Here is a 21,227-nt window from a genome sequence, read left to right on the forward strand (position 1 = left end):
TCCAGGCTGTCTTCCTGCTGGGTCCATGGTGGATGAGGCCCACCCAGACCTGGTCCCCTCCAACTCTGCCCTCTTTGTGTTTAAGACACGGATTAACTCTTCTCTCTCTCTCTCTTTTTTAAAAATTTATATATTTTGGCTGCACCAGGTCTTAGTTGCGGCATGCGGGCTTCTTAGTTGCGGCACGCGTGCAGGATCTAGTTCCCCGACCAGGGATCAAACCCCAGCCCCCTGCATTGGGAGCGTGGAGTCCTACCCACTGGACCACCTGGGAAGTCCTAACTCTTTTTATTTTATTTTATTTTTATTTTATTTTTCTTGAAGTATAGTTGATTTACAATGTTGTGTTAATTTCTGCTGTTCAGCACAGTGATTTAGCTATACACATATATATATACAATTGTTTTTCATATTCTTTTCCATTACCATTTATCACAGGACATTGAATATAGTTCCCTGTGCTATACAGTAGGACCTTGTTTCTTATCCATCCAATATATACTAGTGTGCATCTGCTAATCCCAAGCTCCCAATCCATTCCTCCCCCACCCCCCCTTCCCCTTGGCAACTGCAAGTCTGTTTTCTATGTCTGTGAGTCTGTTTCTGTTCCGTAGATAGGTTCATTTGTGTCATATTTTAGATTCCACATATAAGTGAAATCATATGGTACTTGTCTTTGTCTGGCTTAGTCCACTTAGTATGATAATCTCTAGGTCCATACATGTTGCTGCAAATGACATAATTTCATTATTTTCTAGGGCTGAGTATTATTCCATTGTATATATGTACCACATCTTTTAATTTTATTTTTACTTTATTTTTTAAAAATTTTATTTATTTATTTATTTATTTTGACTGTGCTGGGTCTTAGTTGCGGCATGTGGACTTCTTAGTTGTGGCATGCATGTGGGATCTAGTTCCCTGACCAGGGATCGAACCTGGGACTGCTGCATTGGGAGCACAGAGTCTTGCCCACGGGACCACCAGGGAAGTCCCTGTACCACATCTTCTTTATCCATTCATCTGTTGATGGACATTTAGGTTGTTTCCATGTCTTGGCTATTGCAAATAGTGCTGCTGTGAACACTGGGTTGCATGTATCTTTTTTTTTCTTTTTTTTTTTTGGCCGTGCTGTGAGGCATGTGGGATCTTAGTTCCCTGATCAGGGATTGAACCTGTGTCCCCTGCATTGGAAAGCGGAGTCTTAACCACTGGACCGCCAGGGAAGTCCCTGCGTGTATCTTTTTTTTAAATAAATAAATTTATTTATTTATTTTTGGCTGTGCTGGGTCTTCGTTTCTGTGCGAGGGTTTTCTCTAGTTGCGGCGAGCGGGGGCCACTCTTCATCGCGGTGCGCGGGCCTTTCACTGTCGCGGCCTCTCTTGTTGCGGGGCACAGGCTCCAGATGCGCAGGCTCAGTAGTTGTGGCTCACGGGCCCAGCTCCTCCGCGGCACGTGGGATCTTCCCAGACCAGGGCTCGAACCCGTGTCCCCTGCATTGGCAGGCAGATTCTCAACCACTGCGCCACCAGGGAAGCCCGCGTGTATCTTTTTGAATTATAGTTTTTTTAAAAAAATTTATTTATTTTTGGCTGCGTTGGGTCTTCGTTGCTGCGCACGGGCTTTCTCTAGTTGCGGTGAGCGGGGGCTACTCTTCGTTGAAGTGCGCAGGCTTCTCATTGCGGTGGCTTCTCTTGTTGCGGAGCATGGGCTCTAGGCACACGGGCTCAGTAGTTGTGGCTCGCGGTCTCTAGAGCGCAGGCTCAGTAGTTGTGGCGCATGGGCTTAGTTGCTCCGTGGCATGTGGGATCGTTCCGGACCAGGGATCGAACCCGTGTCCCCTGCACTGGCAGGCGGATTCTTATCCACTGCGCCATCAGGGAAGCCCTGAATTATAGTTTTATCCAGATATATGCCCAGGAGTGAGATTGCTGGATCATATGGCAACTTTATTTTTAGTTTTTTAAGGAACCCCCATACTGTTTTCCATAGTGACTATATCAATTTACATTCCCACCAACAGTGTAGGAGCGTTCACTTTTCTCCACACTCTCTCCAGCATTTATTATTTGTAGACTTTTTAATGATGGCCACTCTGACGAGTGTGAGGTGGTACCTCACTGTAGTTTTCATTTGCAGTCCTCTAATCATTAGCGATGTTGAGCATCTTTTCATGTGCCTGTTGGCCATCCTTATGTCTTCTTTGGTTAATTCTTTTAACCTCAGGATTCATCTTTTAAAAACAAGGAGGTTTCCTAGATGCCTGTCTTTGGAAGCTTCCTTAACTCCTTAGCATGTCTGGTCCACATCCCCACGTCACCAGCTCTCCGCAAACAGGCCCTGATGGCTGGCTTGTCCCTGCCCAGGACCCATTCAGGATAGCTCAGGTCCTTTGCTCCCTATTGATCTGGAAGCCTCACCTCTCCTTTTAAAATTAAGGTGATCCACATAACACAAAAATTAACCATTTTAAAGTGAACAATTCAGTGGATTTTATTTTTTGTTTGTTTGTTTGTTTGTTTGTTTGTTTTGGCTGTGCCACGTGGCATGCGAACTTCCCCAACCAGGGATCAATCCTGTGCCCCCTGCATTGGCAGCATGGAGTCCTAACCGCTGGACCTCCAGGGAAGTCCTGTGTGGATTTTAGTATAGTTGCAATGCGGTGTAACCACCACCTCCATTTAGTTCCAAAACATTTTCCTCACTCCAGTAGCTCCTCATTTTCCCCTCCCTCCAGACCCTGGCAATGAATAATCTGTACTGTATGTCTCTATGAATTTGCATATTCTGGATATTTCATAAAAATAGAATCATACAATATGTGGTCCTTTGTGTCTGAGTTTTTCACTTAGCATAATGTTTTCAAGGTTCATATATGTTGTAGCACATACCAGTGCTTTGTTCTTTTTTATGGCTAAGACTCCATTGTATGGAAATACCACATTTATTTTTCCGTTCATCAATTGGTGGACCTTTGGGTTGTTTCCACCTTTGGCTGCTGTGAACAGTCCTATACGAGGATTTGTTTGAACACCTTTTTCAATTCCTTTGGATACATCCCTAGGAGTTAATTGCTAGATCAAAAAGTTAAATCTATGTTTAGCCATTTGAGGAACTGCCAAACTTTTTTCCAGGATGGCTGCACTATTTTACGTTCCCACCAGCAATGTAGGACGGTTCCAGTTTCTCCACATCCCTGCCAACACTTGTTTTTTTCGAAGCCATCCTAAGCGGGTGTGAATCAGTACTTCACTGTGGTTTGGTTCGCATTTCCCTAATGACTAGTGATGCGGAACGTCTTCTCATGTGCGTATCGTCCAGGCCATTTGTATATCTTCTTTGGACCTCCCCTCCTTTTTCAACAGTTGTATTGAAGTAGAATTTATACGCCATAACGTACACCCATAGCGGGTACCCTTCAAAGATTTGTAGTAAATTAGTATTCATATCGTGCAGCCATCGCCACTGTTCAGTTTTAGAGCATTTCCCTCCACCTTAAGACTTCGTGTGGTCCGTGCCCATTTCTGCTCCAGCCCCAGCGGCAACTGCTCCAACGTCTGGCTAGAGACACAGCCCCTCAGTGAGGACTGGGCGGGGACAGTGGACCCTGGCTTCTAGCAGGACACGCCCCATCCAGATGGCCTCTCTCCCTCCCCCCAACAACCCCTTTAGCTCCCACGGATGGAAAATTAGATCTAAAGACTCACTGGGCTTTGGGCTAAATATTGTTGGCTAGAACCCCTCACAGGGAGTGTTAGATGGGCACCATTGCATCCCATGCAGGACCTCGGTGCTGCTGACCCTAACAAGGGGGCAGTGACAGCCTGACTCTGCTCACTCGTGTGTCCCCACCCCCAGATGTCCACATTGACACCCCACCCTCCATTCACCTCATAACGTGTACACCAGATAGTCCTAGCCTGCTCAGGAATCTCATTACCGCTTGGGAAGTGATGTTTTCCAAACTCTAGCATTTAATTATCTCATCAAGGACTGGGGCCATGTGTTCCGCTGAAATACAGGTTCCTTTGGGGAGGCAGAATCGGTGCTGAATTCTCAGAGTGAGGAGCTGCCTTAAAAGCAGCACCATGGGGACTTCCCTGGTGGTGCAGTGGTTAAGAATCCGCCTGCCAATGCAGGGGACACGGGTTCAAGCCCTGGTCCGGGAGGATCCCACATGCCACGGAGCAACTAAGCCCGTGTGCCACAATTACTGAGCCCACGTGCCACAACTACTGAAGCCTGCGCGTCTAGACCCCGTGCTCCGCAACAAGAGAAGCCACTGCAATGAGAAGCCTGCGCACCGCAACAAAGAGTAGCCCCCGCTCGCCGCAACTAGAGAAAGCCCGCGCGCAGCAGCAAAGACCCAACGCAGCCAAAAATAAATAAATATATTAAAAACGAAAAAAAAAAGCAGCACCATGTGGTGACAGATGGGCTTATTTTTCGACTCTTCCTTTTGAGAACCCTTAACTCATGGATAGGGTGGATTCATTGTTTGTCAGTCAATGACAGTCATTGTTTTTTCTTTTTTAAAATTTTATTTATTTATTTATTTATTTTTGGCTGAGTTGGATCTTTGTTGCTGCATGTGCGCTCTCTCTAGTTGCGGTGAGCGGGGGCTACTCTCCGTTGCGGTGCACGGGCTTCTCACTGCAGTGGCTTCTCTTGTTGCGGAGCAGGGGCTCTAGGCGTTTGGGCTTCAGTAGTTGTGGCGCTTGGGCTCAATAGTTATGGCTCGTGGGCTCCAGAAGGTAGGTTCATTAGTTGTGGTGCACGGGCTTAGTTGCTCTGCAGCATGTGCGATCTTCCCGAACCAGGGAACGAACCTGTGTGCCCTGCATTGGCAGGCGGATTATCAACCACGGCGCCACCAGGGGAGCCCAGGCACTGTTTTTTCTGATGCTTGAGTCGTATCATCATGTATGGCTTCTGTGTCCTTTTAACAGGTTTCTGTCGTGCTCCTGGGGCTCACCTGAGGCTCCCCCTGGAATGCTTTCTCCCAGGAGCCCTGGTCCCTAACTGCAGGGAAAGGGCTGAAACTCTGGGCTCTGGTTGTCTCCTGTCCTTTCCCTCCCTGCCCTCCCTGGGGGCCAGAGATTCCCTAGAACTGGGTTGAAGTCATGCAGGCTGTGCGGCCCTGGATGACACCTTCTACTCTCTGGGAACCAGTTTTCCCATCCGTGAAATGTGGGCTGCAATAGGCAGAAAGGTGGCCCCAAAGACATACACATCCTAATCCTCAGAACCCGGAAGTGTTACCTTATCAGGAAAGAGAATCTTGGCAATTGTGATTAAGGATCTGCAAACGGGGAAATCATTCTGTGTTATTTGGGTGGGCTCTAAACGTAAATTCACATGCATCCTTACAAGAGCGGCAGAGGGAAATTTGTCAACTGTCTTAGTTGGGCTTGGCTGCCATAACAAAATACTATAGACTAGGTGACTCAAAGGACAGAAATTTACTTCTCACAATTCTGGAGGCTGGGAAGTCCAAGATCAAGGTTCCGGCAAGGTATGTTTCATTCTGAAGCCCCTTCTCTTGGCTTGGAGAAGCCTGCTGTATTGCTGTACGCTAACGTGACCTCTTCTTTGTGACCACAGCAAACTCTCTGGTGTCTCCCCCTCTTTTTTAAAAATTTATTTATTTTTGGCTGCACCATGCGGCTTGCAGGATCTCAGTTCCCCGACCAGGAGTTGAACCCTGGCCACAGCAGTGGAAGCCCGGAATCCTAACCACTAGGACACCAGGGAACCCCCTGGTGCCTCTTCTTAATAGGACACTAATCCCATTATTAGAGCTCCTCTCTCATGACATCATCTAACCCTAATTACTTCCCAAAGGCTCCATGACCAAATACTATCACATTGTATTTTGGGGTGGACACACTTCCGTCCATAGAAGGACACACAGAGGAAAAGGCAGTATGAAGTTGGAACAGAGAGAGATTTGAAGATGTGGACCTTGAAGACTGATGTGATGCAGCCACAAGCCTAGGTACCCCTGGAGCCACCAGAAACTAGAAGAGGTGAGGAAGGATTCACCCCTAGAGGCTTCAGAGGAAGTGTGGCCCTAACACTTAGATTTCAGAATTTTGGCCTCCAGAACTGTGAATTAAATTTTTTAAAATATAAATTTATTTATTTATTTATTTATTTTTGGCTGCATTGGGTCTTTGTTGCTGCACGTGGGCAATCTCTAGTTGCACCGAGCAGGGGCTACTCTTTGTCATGGTGTGAGGGCATCTCATTGTGGTGGCTTCTCTTTGTTGAGGAGCACAGGCTCTAGGCGCGCGGGCTTCAGTAGTTGCGGCCCACGGGCTCAGTAGTTGTGGCGCATGCGCTTAGTTGCTCCACAGCATGTGGGATCTTCCCGGACCAGGGCTCGAACCCGTGTCCCCTGTGTTCGCACATGGATTCTCAACCACTGCGCCACCAGGGAAGTCCCTAAAGTTTTGTTTTAAGGTACCAAGTTTGTGGTAATGTGTTACAGTAGCCACAGGAAACTAATGGAGGAACCATAGTTGTTTAATTAAATTAATTAATTAATTAATTTTATTTATTTTCGACCGCGCCAGGCATCTTGCGGGATCAACCAGGGGTCAAACCCGTGCCCCTTGCAGTGGAAGCGCAGAGTTCTAACCACTGGACCACGAGGGAACTCCCAAACCATAGTTACTTTAAAGCGTGATTTTAGGGGATCTAGTGCCTTCTCTGCCTGGCCGGCATGGATGCTTATCTTCTGCTTTCCAGCTCCTACCATCCATTCCCTACCTAGAACACTTACAATGGGCGTCCGATCCTGCCATATTCCAAAACCTTCTGTTAGCTCCTTACGGTGAAAGAAAAGCCCAGCCAAAAGCCATGAATGGAGAGTTCCCTGGTGGTCCAGTGGTTGGGACTCGGCACTTTCACTGCTGTGGCCCAGGTTCAGTCTCTGGTTGGTCCTGCAAGCCGCCTGGCGACGGAAAAAAAAAAAAAAAAGCCACTTATGGTGCTGCTGCAGCCCTACTGTGCTTGCAGCACAAGCAGGATGGAGACCCAAGTGCCGCCAAGAGGAGAACATGTAAATAAACTGTAGGATATTTGCAGGCACGGAGGGAATCAAGGCCACGCACAGCCACGTGAATGTGAACGCGGGGAAGAAGGCATGTGAACACACGGTGTGGACATGCAAACTGTGTGTGGTTCCATATGTATACCAGGAAAGCCTGTCCGGGGTGGGAGAAGTCAGGATGGCAGCAGCTGCGAGGGGCGTGGAAGGCTTCTGAGAGCCAGAGACATTCTGTGTTTTGCTATCAGAGCTGGTTACCAAGGGTGCTCACTGTACGTACACTGTGTAGGCTTTTCTCTATATATCATAAGCCTCCATCAAAAGGTTTAAAAGTCCATAGAAACAGAAAGCAGAGTAGTCACTGCTAGGGGCCGGTGGAAGCGGGAATGGGGGTTAAGTGCTGATGGATACTGGGTTTCCTTTTGGGGTGATGAAAATGTTCTGGAATTAGATGAACTGGTGGTTGCACAGCATTGTGAATTTATGAAATGCCACTGAACTTACACTTCAAAATAGCTAAATTGATGGATTTGATATTACGTGAGTTTTAACACAATTTTAAAAAAAGCTTAAAAAGTAATAGAACTCAAACTTTATCTTGTAGCCTACAAAACTGGCCGGGTAGAGACAGTCATCACCTTCATGCATTTGTTTGTCCTTTTACTCACTGACTGAGTGCCCACTGCGGAGCAGGCCCCGAGCAAGACATGGCAGACGCAGCAGTGATGTAAACAGTTTGGAGCTCACTTCCTTGTGATTCTCTCTAGTTGAAATGTGAAGGAAGAGAAGGAGCCAGCCAGAAAGGGAGGTGGGAAGAACGTTCTGGGTAGAAGGAACGGCAAGTGCAAAGGCTGTGAGGTGGGAACAACAGGTCAGCCTGTATGGCTGGAGCCAAGCGGTGAGGTCAGAGGTCAGAAGGGACAGACTCACCAAAATCTGATTTTTATGTGTGTGCTAAAATACACATAAAATTGCCATTTCAGGGACTTCCCTGGTGGCGCAGTGGTTAAAAATCCTCCTGCCAATGCAGGGGACACGGGTTCAAGCCCTGGTCCAGGAAGATCCCACATGCCTCGCAGCAACTAAGCCCGTGCGCCACAACTCCTGACCCTGCGCTCTAGAACCAGCGAGCCACATCTACTGAGCCTGTGAGCCACAACTACTGAAGCCCGCGTGCCTAGAGCCCGTGCTCTGCAATAAGAGAAGCCACCGCAATGAGAAGCCCGCTCGCCGCAACTAGAGAAAGTCCGTGCGCAGCAACGAAGACCCAACGCAGCCAAAAAAATTTTTTAAAAAAATTGCCATTTCAACGCTTTGTAAGTATACAATTCAGTGGCATTAAGTACATTCATGATGTTGTGCAACTATCACAACTGCCTAGTTCCCAAATGAAACCTGTGAAGACGGAGAAAGAGATCACAGTGATGCAGCTACAAGGCTTCCCCAGGAGGTGGCTTTGGGGGTGACACCTGAAGGTCAGAGGGAGAATCGGGAGCAAGCGCGGAGTTTGGGAAGTGAAGCAGCAGTAAAGATGGCTGTCTGCAGGCGGGTGCCTGCAAGGGGTGGTGGTCTGGCTGGCACCTCCTACACATTGCTTCACCCCTTGAGCCCTGTCCGCAAAGCCAGGATATAGGCAGTTTCCAGTGGTCCAGGATTCGAAAGGGTGAGAAGCCGTGAAGGGTGGACAAGGAACACAGGGGATGAGAGTATAAGATGACACTGGCCCACTGGGAGGCAGAGTCAAGATGTGCCCATGTCCTGCCACTCACCTCTGGACGGGCTGGCTCCTTGGAGAGGGCCTCTGAGGGAGGGTTCTGTCCTGGCCTTGCCCTCCTGTATGCCCACTCTGGCTCGGCCAGTCCCAGGATGCTCCCTTGCGCTTCCCTGAGTTTGCCTGAGCCTGATTTCCAGGTGAACCTGCCCGCACGGATGCTGTTCCGGAACAGTTGCCAGGGTCTAGTGAAGGGACCATACCAGGGGGAACCGGAGGGCCCAACGCATCCCCAGCAAGCTGTCCAGCAACCTCTAGGCATCTCCCACCACTCTTCCTGTCACTCCTCCCGGTGTGCCTGCCTGCCTCCGGGCCTTTGCACTTGTTTCTCCCTGAACGGTTCTTCCCCCAGGTGTTTGGGGGCAGCCCCGAGGCAAGTCCACTCCTACACTCTTTACCATCACCTACTTACGGTGACTGTCTGGCCCTCGACACCCCCGCGTCTGCCCGGGCGGGGGTGGGGGGGCAGAGTAGGTATGGATCATCTCTGCCCCACCCAACCCGGTGATTTCGGGGCCCAGCGCAGAGAGCGGGAGGGGGCGTGGAAAGTACTCAACAAATATCACTAAAGGATTCCGCACCTCAACCTGGGCGCTGCCAGCCACCAACTTTCCTCCCCAATTCTCGGAGGAAGGAGGCGAGGGTCTGCAGCCCAGGCCTCGTGGGGAGGGGCTGAGCCGGGGCGGGCCAGTCATTGGGGGGAGGGGCCTCGCGCGGACCGGGCGGGGTGGGCGCTCCGGCGGCAGAAGGGGCGGGGCGGGGCGGGGCCCGGATTTGGGGCCGCACTCGAGCTGGAACAAAGGCAGGCGCAGAGACAATAGGCCCGAGTTTCCCCCAGGCCCTGCGGCAACAGGAGCAGCGTCGGACGCACTTCCACCACCGCCACCTACACCGCGTGTGGGCGCCTAGGGGAGCTGGGGGGGGCGGGAGGCTGCGCCCCGCTCCCCTGAAGCTTTTGCGCGGTCGAGCCCGCGGGAGGCGGAGTAGGGCCTGGGGGCTGGACGTGCCGGCCCTCCAGATTCTCTGCATCCTCTCAAAGCTGCCGCCCAAGCCTCCCCCTGGAGTGGCAACCGCAGGACTGAGGAGCCCTGCACGGGGACGAAGGCCCACCCCAGGCAGAGGCTCCAAGGCACCCATGCCTCTAGTATTCTCCGTGCCTAGTGACTTCAGACAGGATCCCCTCCCACAGGCCCCGCTCCCACCTCCGACGGAATCCCCTCTCACTGATCTTGCTTTCCTCCCCGTCAGGACCCCTCCTCCGCCAGCTCCAGCCTTAGGCCCTGCTTCCCTCCTCAGCTCAGACAGGACTCCTCTCTCCCCACGGACCCTGCCCCTCCCCCAGGATTCTCCTCACAGACTCTGCTTCTCCCTCAGACAGGATTCCCACAAAAAGACCGTGTTTCTCTCGAATAGGATTCCTCCTCCAGGCCTAGCTTCCCCCATCTGACAGAATTCTCACCAGACACTCTACGTCCTTCCTCAGACGGGAACACCCTCCCCGCACGCAGACGCTGCTCCCCACTGAGGCAGGCTTCCCCTCCCTACAGATCCTGCCTCCGCCCACAGATGGATCGCCCCACGCAGACCCTGCTTCCCCCTCAGAATTTCCCCACTGTTGCGGTTCAGTCCGCCCGCTTGAAGAGCATCAAGGCCAGCGCAGTGGCGGGCTAAAAGATGGCAAGGGGCGCTTGCAGGGCCAGGCGGGATTTCAGTCTCGGTGTTCTGAGCCCCGTGGGATCTATTTAATTTAGTCAGGTTTCAGTGTTTCTCATGTTAAACAATAAAAAGGTTAAAACCCCAAAGTCAGCGTCCCGGTTTAGAAGAGTACTTCCTCCACGGGATGGGGACCCTTCGCCCCTCTCCCTGGGCCCAGCATCTTCCCGAGGTCTCGGCTCCCCCCCCCCTCTAGGGAACGCTTGTCGACGCAGCAACTGGAGACCTCCCCAGGAGGCCAAAGGGGCGGGGATCGAGGTGGAAGAACGGACTGCCGGGGTGCGTGCGGAGTAAGCGGCCTGGAGCAGTGACTACAATAACGGGCGCGAGCCCGGCCGGTGGACCAGGCTGCGGCGACGGCGACGCATAAACCCCGCCCCTGCCGCACGAGCGGCGCTGCGGGTGGTGGAGGCGGGGGTGGGAGGAGCCCGCTCAGGCGCGTGCGTACTCATGGCCTCCCCCGCCGCGGCCCGCCCCGGCCCCGCCCCCGGGCGCGAGGCGCCCAGTGCGCGTGCGCGACGGCGTCGGCGCCAGTTATTTCTGTCCCGCCCCCCAACCGCGGCTCTTTCTGCGAGCGGGCGCGCGGTCGAGCGGTTGTGTGCGTGCCGCGTGGCGCTGGTCTCGGTCGCCGCTGAGAAGGAAGCGCGGGCGGCGGCGGAGGCAGGAGAGCGGGCAGCGGCCGGCCGGGCCTCGGCAGCGCCCCGCGCGCAGTGGGCGGCGACCTAGGCGGCGCGTGGTGGCGCTAGGCCTCGCGGCGGCAGCGGCCCAGCCGTTGGCGGCGAGCGCGTCTGCGCCTGCGCGGCGGGCCCCGCGCCCCTCCTCCCCCCGTGGGCGCCCCCGGCGGCGTGTGAATGGCGGCCTCGGCGGCGGCGGCCTCAGCGGCGGCGGCGGCCGCCTCCGGCAGCCCGGGCCCGGGCGAGGGCTCGGCGGGCGCCGAGAAGCGCGCCGCCGCCTCCTCGGCCACGGCCTCGGCTTCGGCCTCGGCGGCGGCGTCCGCATCGGCGTCGTCGCCCGCGGGGGGCGGCGGCGAGGCGCTGGAACTGCTGGAGCACTGCGGCGTGTGCCGGGAGCGCCTGCGGCCCGAGAGGGAACCGCGCCTGCTACCCTGCCTGCACTCGGCCTGCAGCGCCTGCCTCGGGCCCGCGGCGCCTGCCGCCGCCAACAGCTCGGGGGACGGAGGTGCGGCGGGCGACAGCGCTGGTGAGTGCGGTGGGGCCGGGGGCGGCCCCTCCCCCACCTCGCAGCCTTTGATCCCGACGAGGCTCGGGGGCTGGGGGTCTGTTCCCAGCGTGACGAGGGCGGGGGTCGCCTGGGCGAGAGGATGGGGACCCGAAGAGTGGCCGGAACGGGTGTGGGCAGTGGGCTGTGGGCCGGGCACTGAGATGGGGCGACTGTTTAAAGTTCGGTAAAAGAAGGGTTTGGTTCTTTCTCCAGGAGGGGAGGGTCGGATCGGATCGGCTCGGCAGGGGATGGAGGTTGGGGCCCAGTGGGGGGGGTTGCGCTCACCATGCGATGGTGTTGTTTCTTCGTGTTCTTCGTAGTGGTGGACTGTCCCGTATGTAAGCAGCAGTGTTTCTCCAAAGATATTGTGGAGAATTACTTCATGCGCGACAGTGGCAGCAAGGCTGCCACCGATTCCCAGGATGCGAATCAGGTATGTCTTGCCCAAGCAACCCCCAGGAGGTCTCTGGCCATGAGTAGGGGTCATTAGCCCAGAGTGTGGTGCCAGCTCCAGGCTTTACTCTCCCCGTAGTGGAAGGCTTAGGGCAGGTTGTCTAGGCTAAGTAAAGACCCCACCTTTTTTCATGTCGTATTTCTGGTTGTAAGTGCAGATCTGTTTGGTGGTTGTGTCTCTTCTGACTCTCCCTTTGCCCAGCAGTGCTGCACTAGCTGTGAGGATAACGCCCCAGCCACCAGCTACTGTGTGGAGTGCTCTGAGCCGCTGTGTGAGACGTGCGTAGAGGCGCACCAGCGGGTGAAGTACACCAAGGACCACACTGTGCGTTCCACTGGTATGCAGCGTGCAGGGGCTGCCCTGGCCGTTCTCCTGTACATGCCTTCAGTTGCTTACGATGGTAGTTGCAGATGGGGGAAGGGTCTCAGGGAGTTTCTCTACGGGGTACCAACTGAAGGGCCTGAGGGCAGAACTCAAAAAGGGGGAGGCGGGGCTCTGGTGGGCAGTCTCTGCAGGTTCAGTGGCAGGGGAAAGGACACAGGCAGGGAGCGGGGGGGAGTTCACAGGGGATCTCATGGTGCCGCAGGGGGCGTATAGAGAGCTTGAGGAAGCTCATCAGGGAACCCTCCTAGGCAGGGGATAGGCCTCCAGTGGTAGAGAGATCGGCATGTATGGATAGGGAAATGCAGGGTGTATGGGGAATGATGTGAGGGACCTCCTGGACCAGAGGTTCCCTGGCCCCTGTTTTAAGCCTCTGTAGGGGAAAGTGAGGTCTTTGGGCCTTGTGTCTTAAACAAGCTGGTAGGGTTATCAGACTATCACTGACCAGTGAGTGCTGGAAGTGTTCTTATCATTGGTCACAGATATTTCACAGCCTAGCTTGGTATTTCCAGACTCTTCTGTGAATGTGCTGGAAGTGCTATGGAGAGGGGCTTGTGCTTGGTTTTTGGCCCAGAACTCCCCATGAGTGGCGTTTTGGTAGTCACGCTGTGGCTCCGCCAGCCCAGAGGACAGTTTTGGTGGGAAAACTTGGGTGGAGGTGGTTCCTGTGGGGCATGAGGAGCCAGGAGAGAAGGGCAGGGGTCTCAAGGGGGTCCTGGGTTCCAGGCAAAGGTCAGGGTGCAAGAGGAGGCAACATTTAGAGGAGCTGAGGCTCGGCTTATTTGTATCTAGATGTTCCTTTGTCTCACGCTGGGCTGGTGTAGTAACGAGACCTGACAGGGATCGGGGAGGAGAGAACGATGGATGTTCCCGGTTTTCTAGTGGCAACAGCCTCTGGGGAGGAGTGGGGGGTCACCGTGGTGTATTAGTCTTTGGGGGGTGTTGCTCTGAGCAGTAGAACCCTTTTCCCAGCACAGGGGCCTGACACCTCTCTGAGGGTCCTGGTCTGATACTGCATCTCTCCAGCCTGAGAAGGCTTTGCAGGTTCCCCCGTGGGTTGTTAAGACGGTGTGGTCTCCTTTTATCAGAGAAGAGGGGAGGTCACCAGGCATGGCTTATGAGGAAAATGTGCCTGACGGCCCCTTTAAGCCCTGATTTGCTTTTTGTCTGAGCCGGAAAGCAAATGTTGTGTGTGCTGGGATGCCACAGTAGCCAGAATCTTCTCCCCTGCTGGACAGAATCTTCTGTGAGTGGAGGAGAAAGGGAGCCCAGTGGCGGGTGGGGGCAGGGGTTCAGAAGTGGAGGAGCTTTCTTAGAGAGTGTTCACCTGGAGGAAGTTTCAGTAGAGGGAACAGCGGGGAGGTCTCTCCTGGCACAGGCCGTCAGTCTTAACGCTTTAAGTTGTCACTTCCAGAAGCTGAAAGGAGAGGGGTGTGGTTCTCTTGGTCAGGCTGAGGGCAGAGGGTTTTGAGAGCAAGGGTCTCGGCTCTTCCCTGTCCGCTGCTGTAGGCCCTCTGGGTTCTTCCGGCAGATAGCCCAGGGTTGCAGGACAGGCAGGAAGTGAGGCCCCGATCTCTGTCTGCTCCTCGAGTTGGAGATGGTGAGGATGAGCTCCCGCTTCATAGATCCCATTCCCCAGGACCAGCCAAGTCGAGGGACGGTGAGCGCACGGTGTATTGCAACGTGCACAAGCACGAGCCCCTTGTGCTGTTTTGCGAGAGTTGCGACACCCTCACCTGCCGGGACTGCCAGCTCAACGCCCACAAGGACCACCAGTGAGTCCTGAGGCTTGGTGGGTGGGTGCTGCCTGTTCCCGTGCTGGGCGCCCGGGCCCACCTCTATCTGCCCTCAGGTACCAGTTCCTGGAGGACGCTGTGAGGAACCAGCGCAAGCTCCTGGCCTCACTGGTGAAGCGCCTCGGGGACAAGCACGCGACATTGCAGAAGAACACCAAGGAGGTTCGCAGCTCGTAAGTGTGGATGCCCGTGCTGTGCCGGGGCAGGGTGGGGGGCAGTGGCCCCGGGTGAGCACCTGCCTGAGTGGCCCTCACCTCACCCACTCTGCCACCCAGGATCCGCCAAGTGTCTGACGTACAGAAGCGCGTGCAGGTGGACGTTAAGATGGCCATCCTGCAGATCATGAAGGAACTGAACAAGCGGGGCCGTGTGCTGGTTAACGACGCCCAGGTACCACCTGCGTGGTCCTTCTCTGTTGGCAGCTCACTCTGCCTCTAGTGGAATCGTCCTGGGGTTCGGCGCCCTCTGCTGGCTGCTGATGCCTCCCTGGGTGGGGAGAGGTTCTAGGGCTCTCTGTCCTCCCTGACGCCATCTGCCCTCCACCTGCAGAAGGTGACTGAGGGGCAGCAGGAGCGCCTGGAGCGCCAGCACTGGACCATGACCAAGATCCAGAAGCACCAGGAGCACATCCTGCGCTTTGCCTCATGGGCTCTGGAAAGCGACAACAACACTGCGCTGCTACTCTCCAAGAAGCTGGTGTGTGCTGGTGGGCACCCAGGTGGTGGGTTCCAGGTAGGCGCCTCCCAAGACCCTGGAGCCCTGTTCACTGCCCGTGTGCTCACGTACCGCCCACCCCCAGATCTACTTCCAGCTGCACCGGGCCCTCAAGATGATCGTGGACCCCGTGGAGCCCCACGGTGAGATGAAGTTCCAGTGGGACCTCAATGCCTGGACCAAGAGCGCGGAGGCCTTTGGTGGGTTTTTGTCTTTCTCTTGCTGCACCCTGCCATCCCAGGCACTGCACTTTCTTGTACTGTTTTACTTCTTTACTGCAGGCAAGATCGTGGCAGAACGTCCAGGCACCAACTCCACAGGCCCTGCACCCATGGCCCCTCCTCGGGCTCCAGGGCCTTTGAGCAAGCAGGGCTCTGGCAGTAGCCAGGTGAGCCAGGGAGGGGACCATAGTGGGAGGAAAGAGGCACGGGGTCCTATGGGATGCCTGTCCACTGAGGTCCACTTGCTCTGCCCACAGCCCATGGAGGTGCAGGAAGGCTATGGCTTCGGGTCAGGTGAGTGATTCTGCCCCCGCAGTAGGTGGGAGAGCTGTGGTGCCCTATGTCCACCCCAACCTGTTTTCTGTGTTCCGAGCAGATGACCCTTACTCGAGTGCAGAGCCCCATGTGTCAGGGGTGAAGCGGTGAGTGTGGCTGCCCTTTGGTGGTTATAGGGACAGGGTGGCCGTAGGGGCGGGGCGCTCACACCAAGCCACGCCCACAGGTCCCGCTCAAGTGATGGCGAGGTGAGTGGCCTCATGCGTAAGGTGCCACGGGTGAGCCTCGAACGCCTGGACTTGGATCTCACGGCTGACAGCCAGCCCCCAGTCTTCAAGGTCTTCCCAGGCAGCACCACTGAGGATTACAACCTCATCGTCATTGAGCGAGGTGCTGCAGCTGTTGCTGCTGGACAGCCTGGGACTGCGCCCCCCGGGGCCCCTGGCGCCCCGCCCCTGCCTGGCATGGCCATCGTCAAGGTGAGCCTGCCCAAGTGACTGTGGCTGGGAAATGAAGATCTACTGCCCAGGCCGGCACCCCACTGAACACCCCTCACCTCCTCGCAGGAGGAAGAAACAGAGGCTGCCATTGGAGCCCCGCCTGCTGCCACTGAGGGCCCCGAGACCAAACCTGTGTTGATGGCCCTGGCGGAGGGCCCCGGCGCTGAGGGCCCCCGCCTGGCTTCACCCAGTGGCAGCACCAGCTCAGGCCTGGAGGTGGTGGCTCCAGAGGGCACCTCAGCCCCAGCTGGTGGCCCAGGTGCCCTGGATGACAGTGCCACCATCTGCCGTGTCTGCCAGAAGCCAGGTGACCTGGTCATGTGCAACCAGTGCGAATTCTGCTTCCACCTGGACTGCCACCTGCCTGCCCTGCAGGATGTGCCAGGGTGCGAGGCTGTGCGGGGTCTGTGGGGCGGAGGGCTGGGCCAGGTCCCGTGCAGCCCCTCACGGTCTGTTCCCTCCAGGGAGGAGTGGAGCTGCTCTCTCTGCCACGTGCTACCTGACCTGAAGGAGGAGGATGGCAGCCTAAACCTGGACGGGGGTGACAGCACTGGTGTGGTGGCCAAGCTCTCGCCAGCCAACCAGCAGGTGAGGGTGGGGCCCACTCCCTTGGTTTGGCCAGCAGCACCCCAAGTCCCCTATGACTCTGACGTTCACGTAATGCCTGCAGAAGTGTGAGCGCGTCCTGCTGGCCCTCTTCTGCCATGAGCCCTGCCGGCCCCTGCACCAGCTGGCTACTGACTCCACCTTCTCCCTGGTGAGTTCTGGGACTTGGGAGGGTGGGAGGTGCAGGGGCTGTTTGGCCTCACCTTCAGCCTGTGGCCTCTGCTTGAAGGATCAGCCCGGCGGCACCCTGGACTTGACGCTGATTCGAGCCCGTCTGCAGGAGAAGTTGTCACCCCCCTACAGCTCCCCCCAGGAGTTTGCCCAGGATGTGGGCCGCATGTTCAAGCAGTTCAACAAGCTGACAGAGGTGAGCCGGTTGGGGTGGGGATGGGTTGGGGAGGGGAGGCTGGGGGAGGCTGGGGGCAGAGAGGTGGGCGACCTGGGGCCCATCCACTGTAATTTGCCCGGCAGGACAAGGCCGACGTGCAGTCCATCATTGGCCTGCAGCGCTTCTTTGAGACTCGCATGAATGAAGCCTTTGGTGACACCAAGTTCTCTGCTGTTCTGGTGGAGCCCCCGCCGCTGAGCCTGCCTGGTGCTGCCCTGAGCGCCCAGGACCTGTCCAGTGGCCCTGGTGATGGCCCCTGAGGCTGGGCGGCCCCCGAGCCGCTCCAACCTGGCTCTGTTCTGTCCTGTCACCCCTCTTCTAAGCTCTCCTCTTCTCCCTCCGGTGGCCTGGTTCCCACTCCTTGGTGGCCCATACCCCAGCCCCTCACAATATGGTTTTTACTTCTGTGGATTTAATAAAAACTTCACCCGTTACTCAGGCCTTAGTTGGTGGGGGCAGTGGTTCTGGGGGCCTGGTCTCTGGCTGTTATCGATCCCTCACCAAACCCTGTTGGGCCAGATGGGGGTGGGGCACTGGTCTCCGGCCCCCCGGGTGTCCAGGGAGTGGGGAGCAGCGTCCCTCCTGGGTCCTTTGCGATCTGGGGAGTGTCTGGTGGGTAGGAGGGTCACCCGGTAGGTAGGCGGACCCAGGCTACGCTGTGGGCAGGCAGGGTGAACCCCCAGGTAGGTGCTGCATGGCAGCTCATTCTCCCTGAGAGCTTCTGGAGTGGCTTGGAACCGTTTCTCACAAGCAGCTCGTCACAGTGAGCTGGGTGGGCTGGGCTAAGCGGAGTTGGGCACTGTGTCCCTGGGGGACAGGCCTGGGCTGCTGGGGTGCTACCGGGATGTCTGGGGAGCCGGCCTTCCTGGGGGTGCTGGGCCAGTGTTCGCTGCTCATCTTCACGTCCCAAGCCCTGAAGACGGGGGTGGGCTTGGTCTGTCCACTCCCGCCAAAACGAGAAAACAGCTCCAGCCCTCTGTCTCATACCCCAACTAATCTGGCACTCGTTACCAAGCCCTGCCTGAGCAACTCCTGTCAGCCACGTCGCCGGACTCCCTAACCCAGCCTGGCTCACATCAGGCCACTCACACAGGCCCAAGACTAGTGGCCAACTTTTATTGCAGAAGGTACAATGAAAATGCTGGGCCCTCCGCTGGCTCCCTAGGGTGGCACGGGGCGGGGGGTGCAGTCAGTCCCTTCGAAGGTTCTTGAGCCGCTCCTCCAGGTCTGCATCTGCATCGACTAGGGCGGAGGCGGCAGCCTCTGCTTTCTTCCCACTGGCAGCCACACTGAGGGAGCCTCCGGTGGACGGGAGGTCTGCAGAGAAGGGGGGTTAGGAAGAGAGCCCCTGCGGAAAGGAGTAATGCTGGGAGAGGGAGGGTCTGCGCGGTGGCCGAGCTGCGCGCAGGACAGGGCCCAGGGTCTGGACACTCACTTGACAGCTCGTCCGTCAGGCTCAACCCCAGCTCGTCCAGGACCTGGGCTACAACAGCGTCACTACGTAGAAAAAAGAGGACTATGAGGGCCAGGTGACCGGAGGGCCAGGCATCCGTCCCCACCCCCCTGCCTCCTGTCTCCAAACCTCTCCTCTTCATCGTCCTCGTCACCCATGGCATCATCAATGGCATCGTTCATCATCTCCTCCTTCATGTCCATAATCTCCGCCTGCCGCTCAAACTCCATCATGATCTTCTGGATCTGGGGCAACTTCAGCTGGAAGTGGGAGGAGGGTGAGTCTGGCCCCTGAGGTTAGCAGGGGTAGGGAGGGGGATCGGGAGAGGCGCACCTGTCTGTTCATGGTGCCCATGGCCTTGGTGACGCCCTTCATGGCTTGTGCCATTGAGTTGTTAGACTTGAGTGTCTGGATCTTGAGGGACACAGCCTGGATGTTGGCCCGCATCAACACAAACTTTCGCACGTACCGCCTTGTGCGCACCAGGTCTCTTGCCATGATACGCACAGCGTCCTGAGAAGTGGACAGAGATGGCAGGGAGCCAGCCTTGGGAGTGTGCCCACTGCCACTCCACCATGCCCACTGAGGCGTTCAGGGGCCCCTATGTGCCTGCTCCCAGCGGTGACTGTTCCCTCGCCCTCAGGCCTCTTGGGTCACCACTGCAGACTCCTCCTCAGGCTTCTCACCTCGGATCCAGAAATGAGAGGAAGAAAGGTGGGGCCGCCCTTCAGGGGTCCTTTTCTCTCCGTGTCTATAGAGTCAACGCCCATTCCTGAATTCCCCTCCTGGCCAAAGAATGTGTGTCTCCCTCCGCCTCACACAGGCCCTCACCTCAAGAACAGAATCCTGATTCACACACAAACACATCCAAACCTCACCTTTTCACTTCCTCCCCAGAGCTCTTCCTTGCTTTGCCCATCCCAGGAAATGGCACCTGCTCAACCCAGCTGCTCAGGCCAAAACTCTGTCACCCATCAAAGGTGCTGCTCCCCAGCGGTTCAGGCTGTGCCCATCTCTGCTCACCGGCCCCCAGGGCCAGTGCATCCCATGCCACGTGGGCTCCCACTGTGGCCCACGATTCCAAGTGGTCTGGCCCACATCCACTCCTCTGAGCTCACCCATCACTCCCTCATGGAGCATCTGCTGTTCTACCTGACACACTTGCCACTTGGATCTTCACGGGCTCACTCTCCGTTACTCAACGTTCGCCTCTGATACCACCTCCACAGAGGCAGCCTTTTGGACCCTGAAACTAGGGAAAGCCCCACTCAACCCTGCATTTCCCTAGAAGCACCTCCCTGTTGGTGCTCAGCCTGTCCAGTTTGCTGCAGCTCCGGTGTCTGAACAAGCAACAGCACTGGCCCTGTGTCCCAGGCTGTGCCAAATCGAGCTTACCATTTGGCCCTGCTTGGCCATTTTCTTGATGTCTGCAATGATTTTCTTCTCCTGGGTCTCTAGCTTCTGTCGCTCACGGTCCAGCTCTCGCATGGCGCGGTTCAGGGCGCGCTGGTTCTGCCGCAGCAGCTCCTCCGGCGTCTTCCGGCGCCCAAACAGCAGGTCCATGGCCGCAGGAGCCCACCGGTAGGACTGGGGCAAGTGTGAAGCCTTACTGCAGAGTGGTGTGAGGCCCGAAACGAGGGCATGAGGCAGAGCTGGGGTCACACTGTGTATGGGCAGGGACAGATGGGGGCTCCCAAAATGGAAAGGGCTGAGCAGGGAGAAAAGGCGTGAATGGAAGGCCAAAAGAGTGGAGTCTGGAACTTGGGTAGCCCCAGGGACGTGAGTCGGGACAACGTGCCCACCCCAACCCCTCCTCCATCACAGTGCCCCCACAGAGGTTCAAGGCTTCCACCTCCTCCTGCAGACCCTGCGATGAGGCCCTAGCGTGTGCGGTGGAGATGAGACTGAGAGACTGAGACTGGAGATGGCCGTGGGTGGGCGGACGGGGGGTAGGGGGCACTTGGAACCCTGAGCGCCAAGGACAGGGCACTTGAGAGGGTCCCTGACAGGAGGAGGTGGAGGCCGCGAGTGCTAGAAACAGGGTGGATGGGGGAGGGGGGCCTCTGAAGCTGACAGCGTATGGATGGAATTCGGTTTGGGGCGGGGGTCCTAAACGCTGAGGGAATCTGGGTGCGGAGAATAAGGTTGGGGGGCGTTGCGGACTCCTGTACAGAGGGAGGGATGCTAAGTGTTGGGGTGCCTTGTTCAGGCAGGAAAGCCTGTGGGACCATTCGGGGTGTTGAGCACCGAAGGCAAGACAGCATGGGGTCCCCTGATGATAAGGCCGGGTCCCAGGGAGGGGCGAGGCCCTCGTACGCCGCCGCCCACGCGCCCACCCAGGGCCCGCGCCCCAGTAGGGGCCACTCACCGGAGTTGCGACAGGGACTCGCTTCCGTTTCCGGGTCACGCTCTTCTCGCTGGGAGCCCCGGAGCGCCCACCAACGACAGCCCCTCGGTTCTGTCGCCTCGGCGGTCGCCGCCGTTTCCGGATTAAACCACCCGACGTCACACGTCCCGCCGGCGCCCGGAATGCTGGGCGGGGACAAGAGCGCGCGTGCGCACGCGCCGGAGACCAGGCTGGCCCCAGGCGCATGCGCACCAGCTTCCGTTTCCCTGCCGCAGACTCGGTGTTCTACAGGTTCAAGTCCAGCCTAAGGAAGCCGAGCCACGGCCGGAGTC

The 21,227-nt window shown here is 56.6% G+C and overlaps 2 protein-coding genes across 3 annotated transcripts; one reads left to right on the top strand and one right to left on the bottom strand.

The window, feature by feature from the left end:
- Window positions 1-11,096: 11,096 nt before the first annotated feature.
- Window positions 11,097-17,529, top strand: TRIM28 (tripartite motif containing 28). Its single transcript, XM_068527251.1, has 17 exons — window positions 11,097-11,738; window positions 12,080-12,192; window positions 12,418-12,550; window positions 14,234-14,369; window positions 14,447-14,563; window positions 14,666-14,780; window positions 14,940-15,086; window positions 15,190-15,304; window positions 15,386-15,492; window positions 15,583-15,619; window positions 15,702-15,747; window positions 15,828-16,080; window positions 16,168-16,487; window positions 16,566-16,689; window positions 16,772-16,858; window positions 16,937-17,074; window positions 17,179-17,529. Exons 1-17 carry the CDS (start codon window positions 11,390-11,392, stop codon window positions 17,353-17,355), a joined length of 2,514 nt encoding a protein of 837 aa, XP_068383352.1. The 5' UTR covers window positions 11,097-11,389; the 3' UTR covers window positions 17,356-17,529.
- Window positions 17,530-18,197: 668 nt separating this feature from the next.
- Window positions 18,198-21,156, bottom strand: CHMP2A (charged multivesicular body protein 2A). 2 transcript variants are annotated; one of them, XM_068527292.1, is made up of 6 exons: window positions 20,917-21,156; window positions 19,944-20,135; window positions 18,882-19,061; window positions 18,678-18,808; window positions 18,531-18,592; window positions 18,198-18,412 (listed from the first exon to the last, which is right to left on the bottom strand). In XM_068527292.1, exons 1-6 carry the CDS (start codon window positions 21,139-21,141, stop codon window positions 18,285-18,287), a joined length of 918 nt encoding a protein of 305 aa, XP_068383393.1. In that variant the 5' UTR covers window positions 21,142-21,156; the 3' UTR covers window positions 18,198-18,284. The 2 variants fall into 2 exon arrangements, with proteins under 2 accessions (XP_068383393.1, XP_068383394.1); XM_068527293.1 differs by having other exon boundaries at window positions 19,944-20,157; window positions 20,917-21,028.
- Between the last annotated feature and the right edge of the window lie 71 nt (window positions 21,157-21,227).

Source organism: Eschrichtius robustus, chromosome 19 (assembly GCF_028021215.1).
Source record: "Eschrichtius robustus isolate mEscRob2 chromosome 19, mEscRob2.pri, whole genome shotgun sequence".
Lineage (NCBI taxonomy): Eukaryota > Metazoa > Chordata > Mammalia > Artiodactyla > Eschrichtiidae > Eschrichtius > Eschrichtius robustus.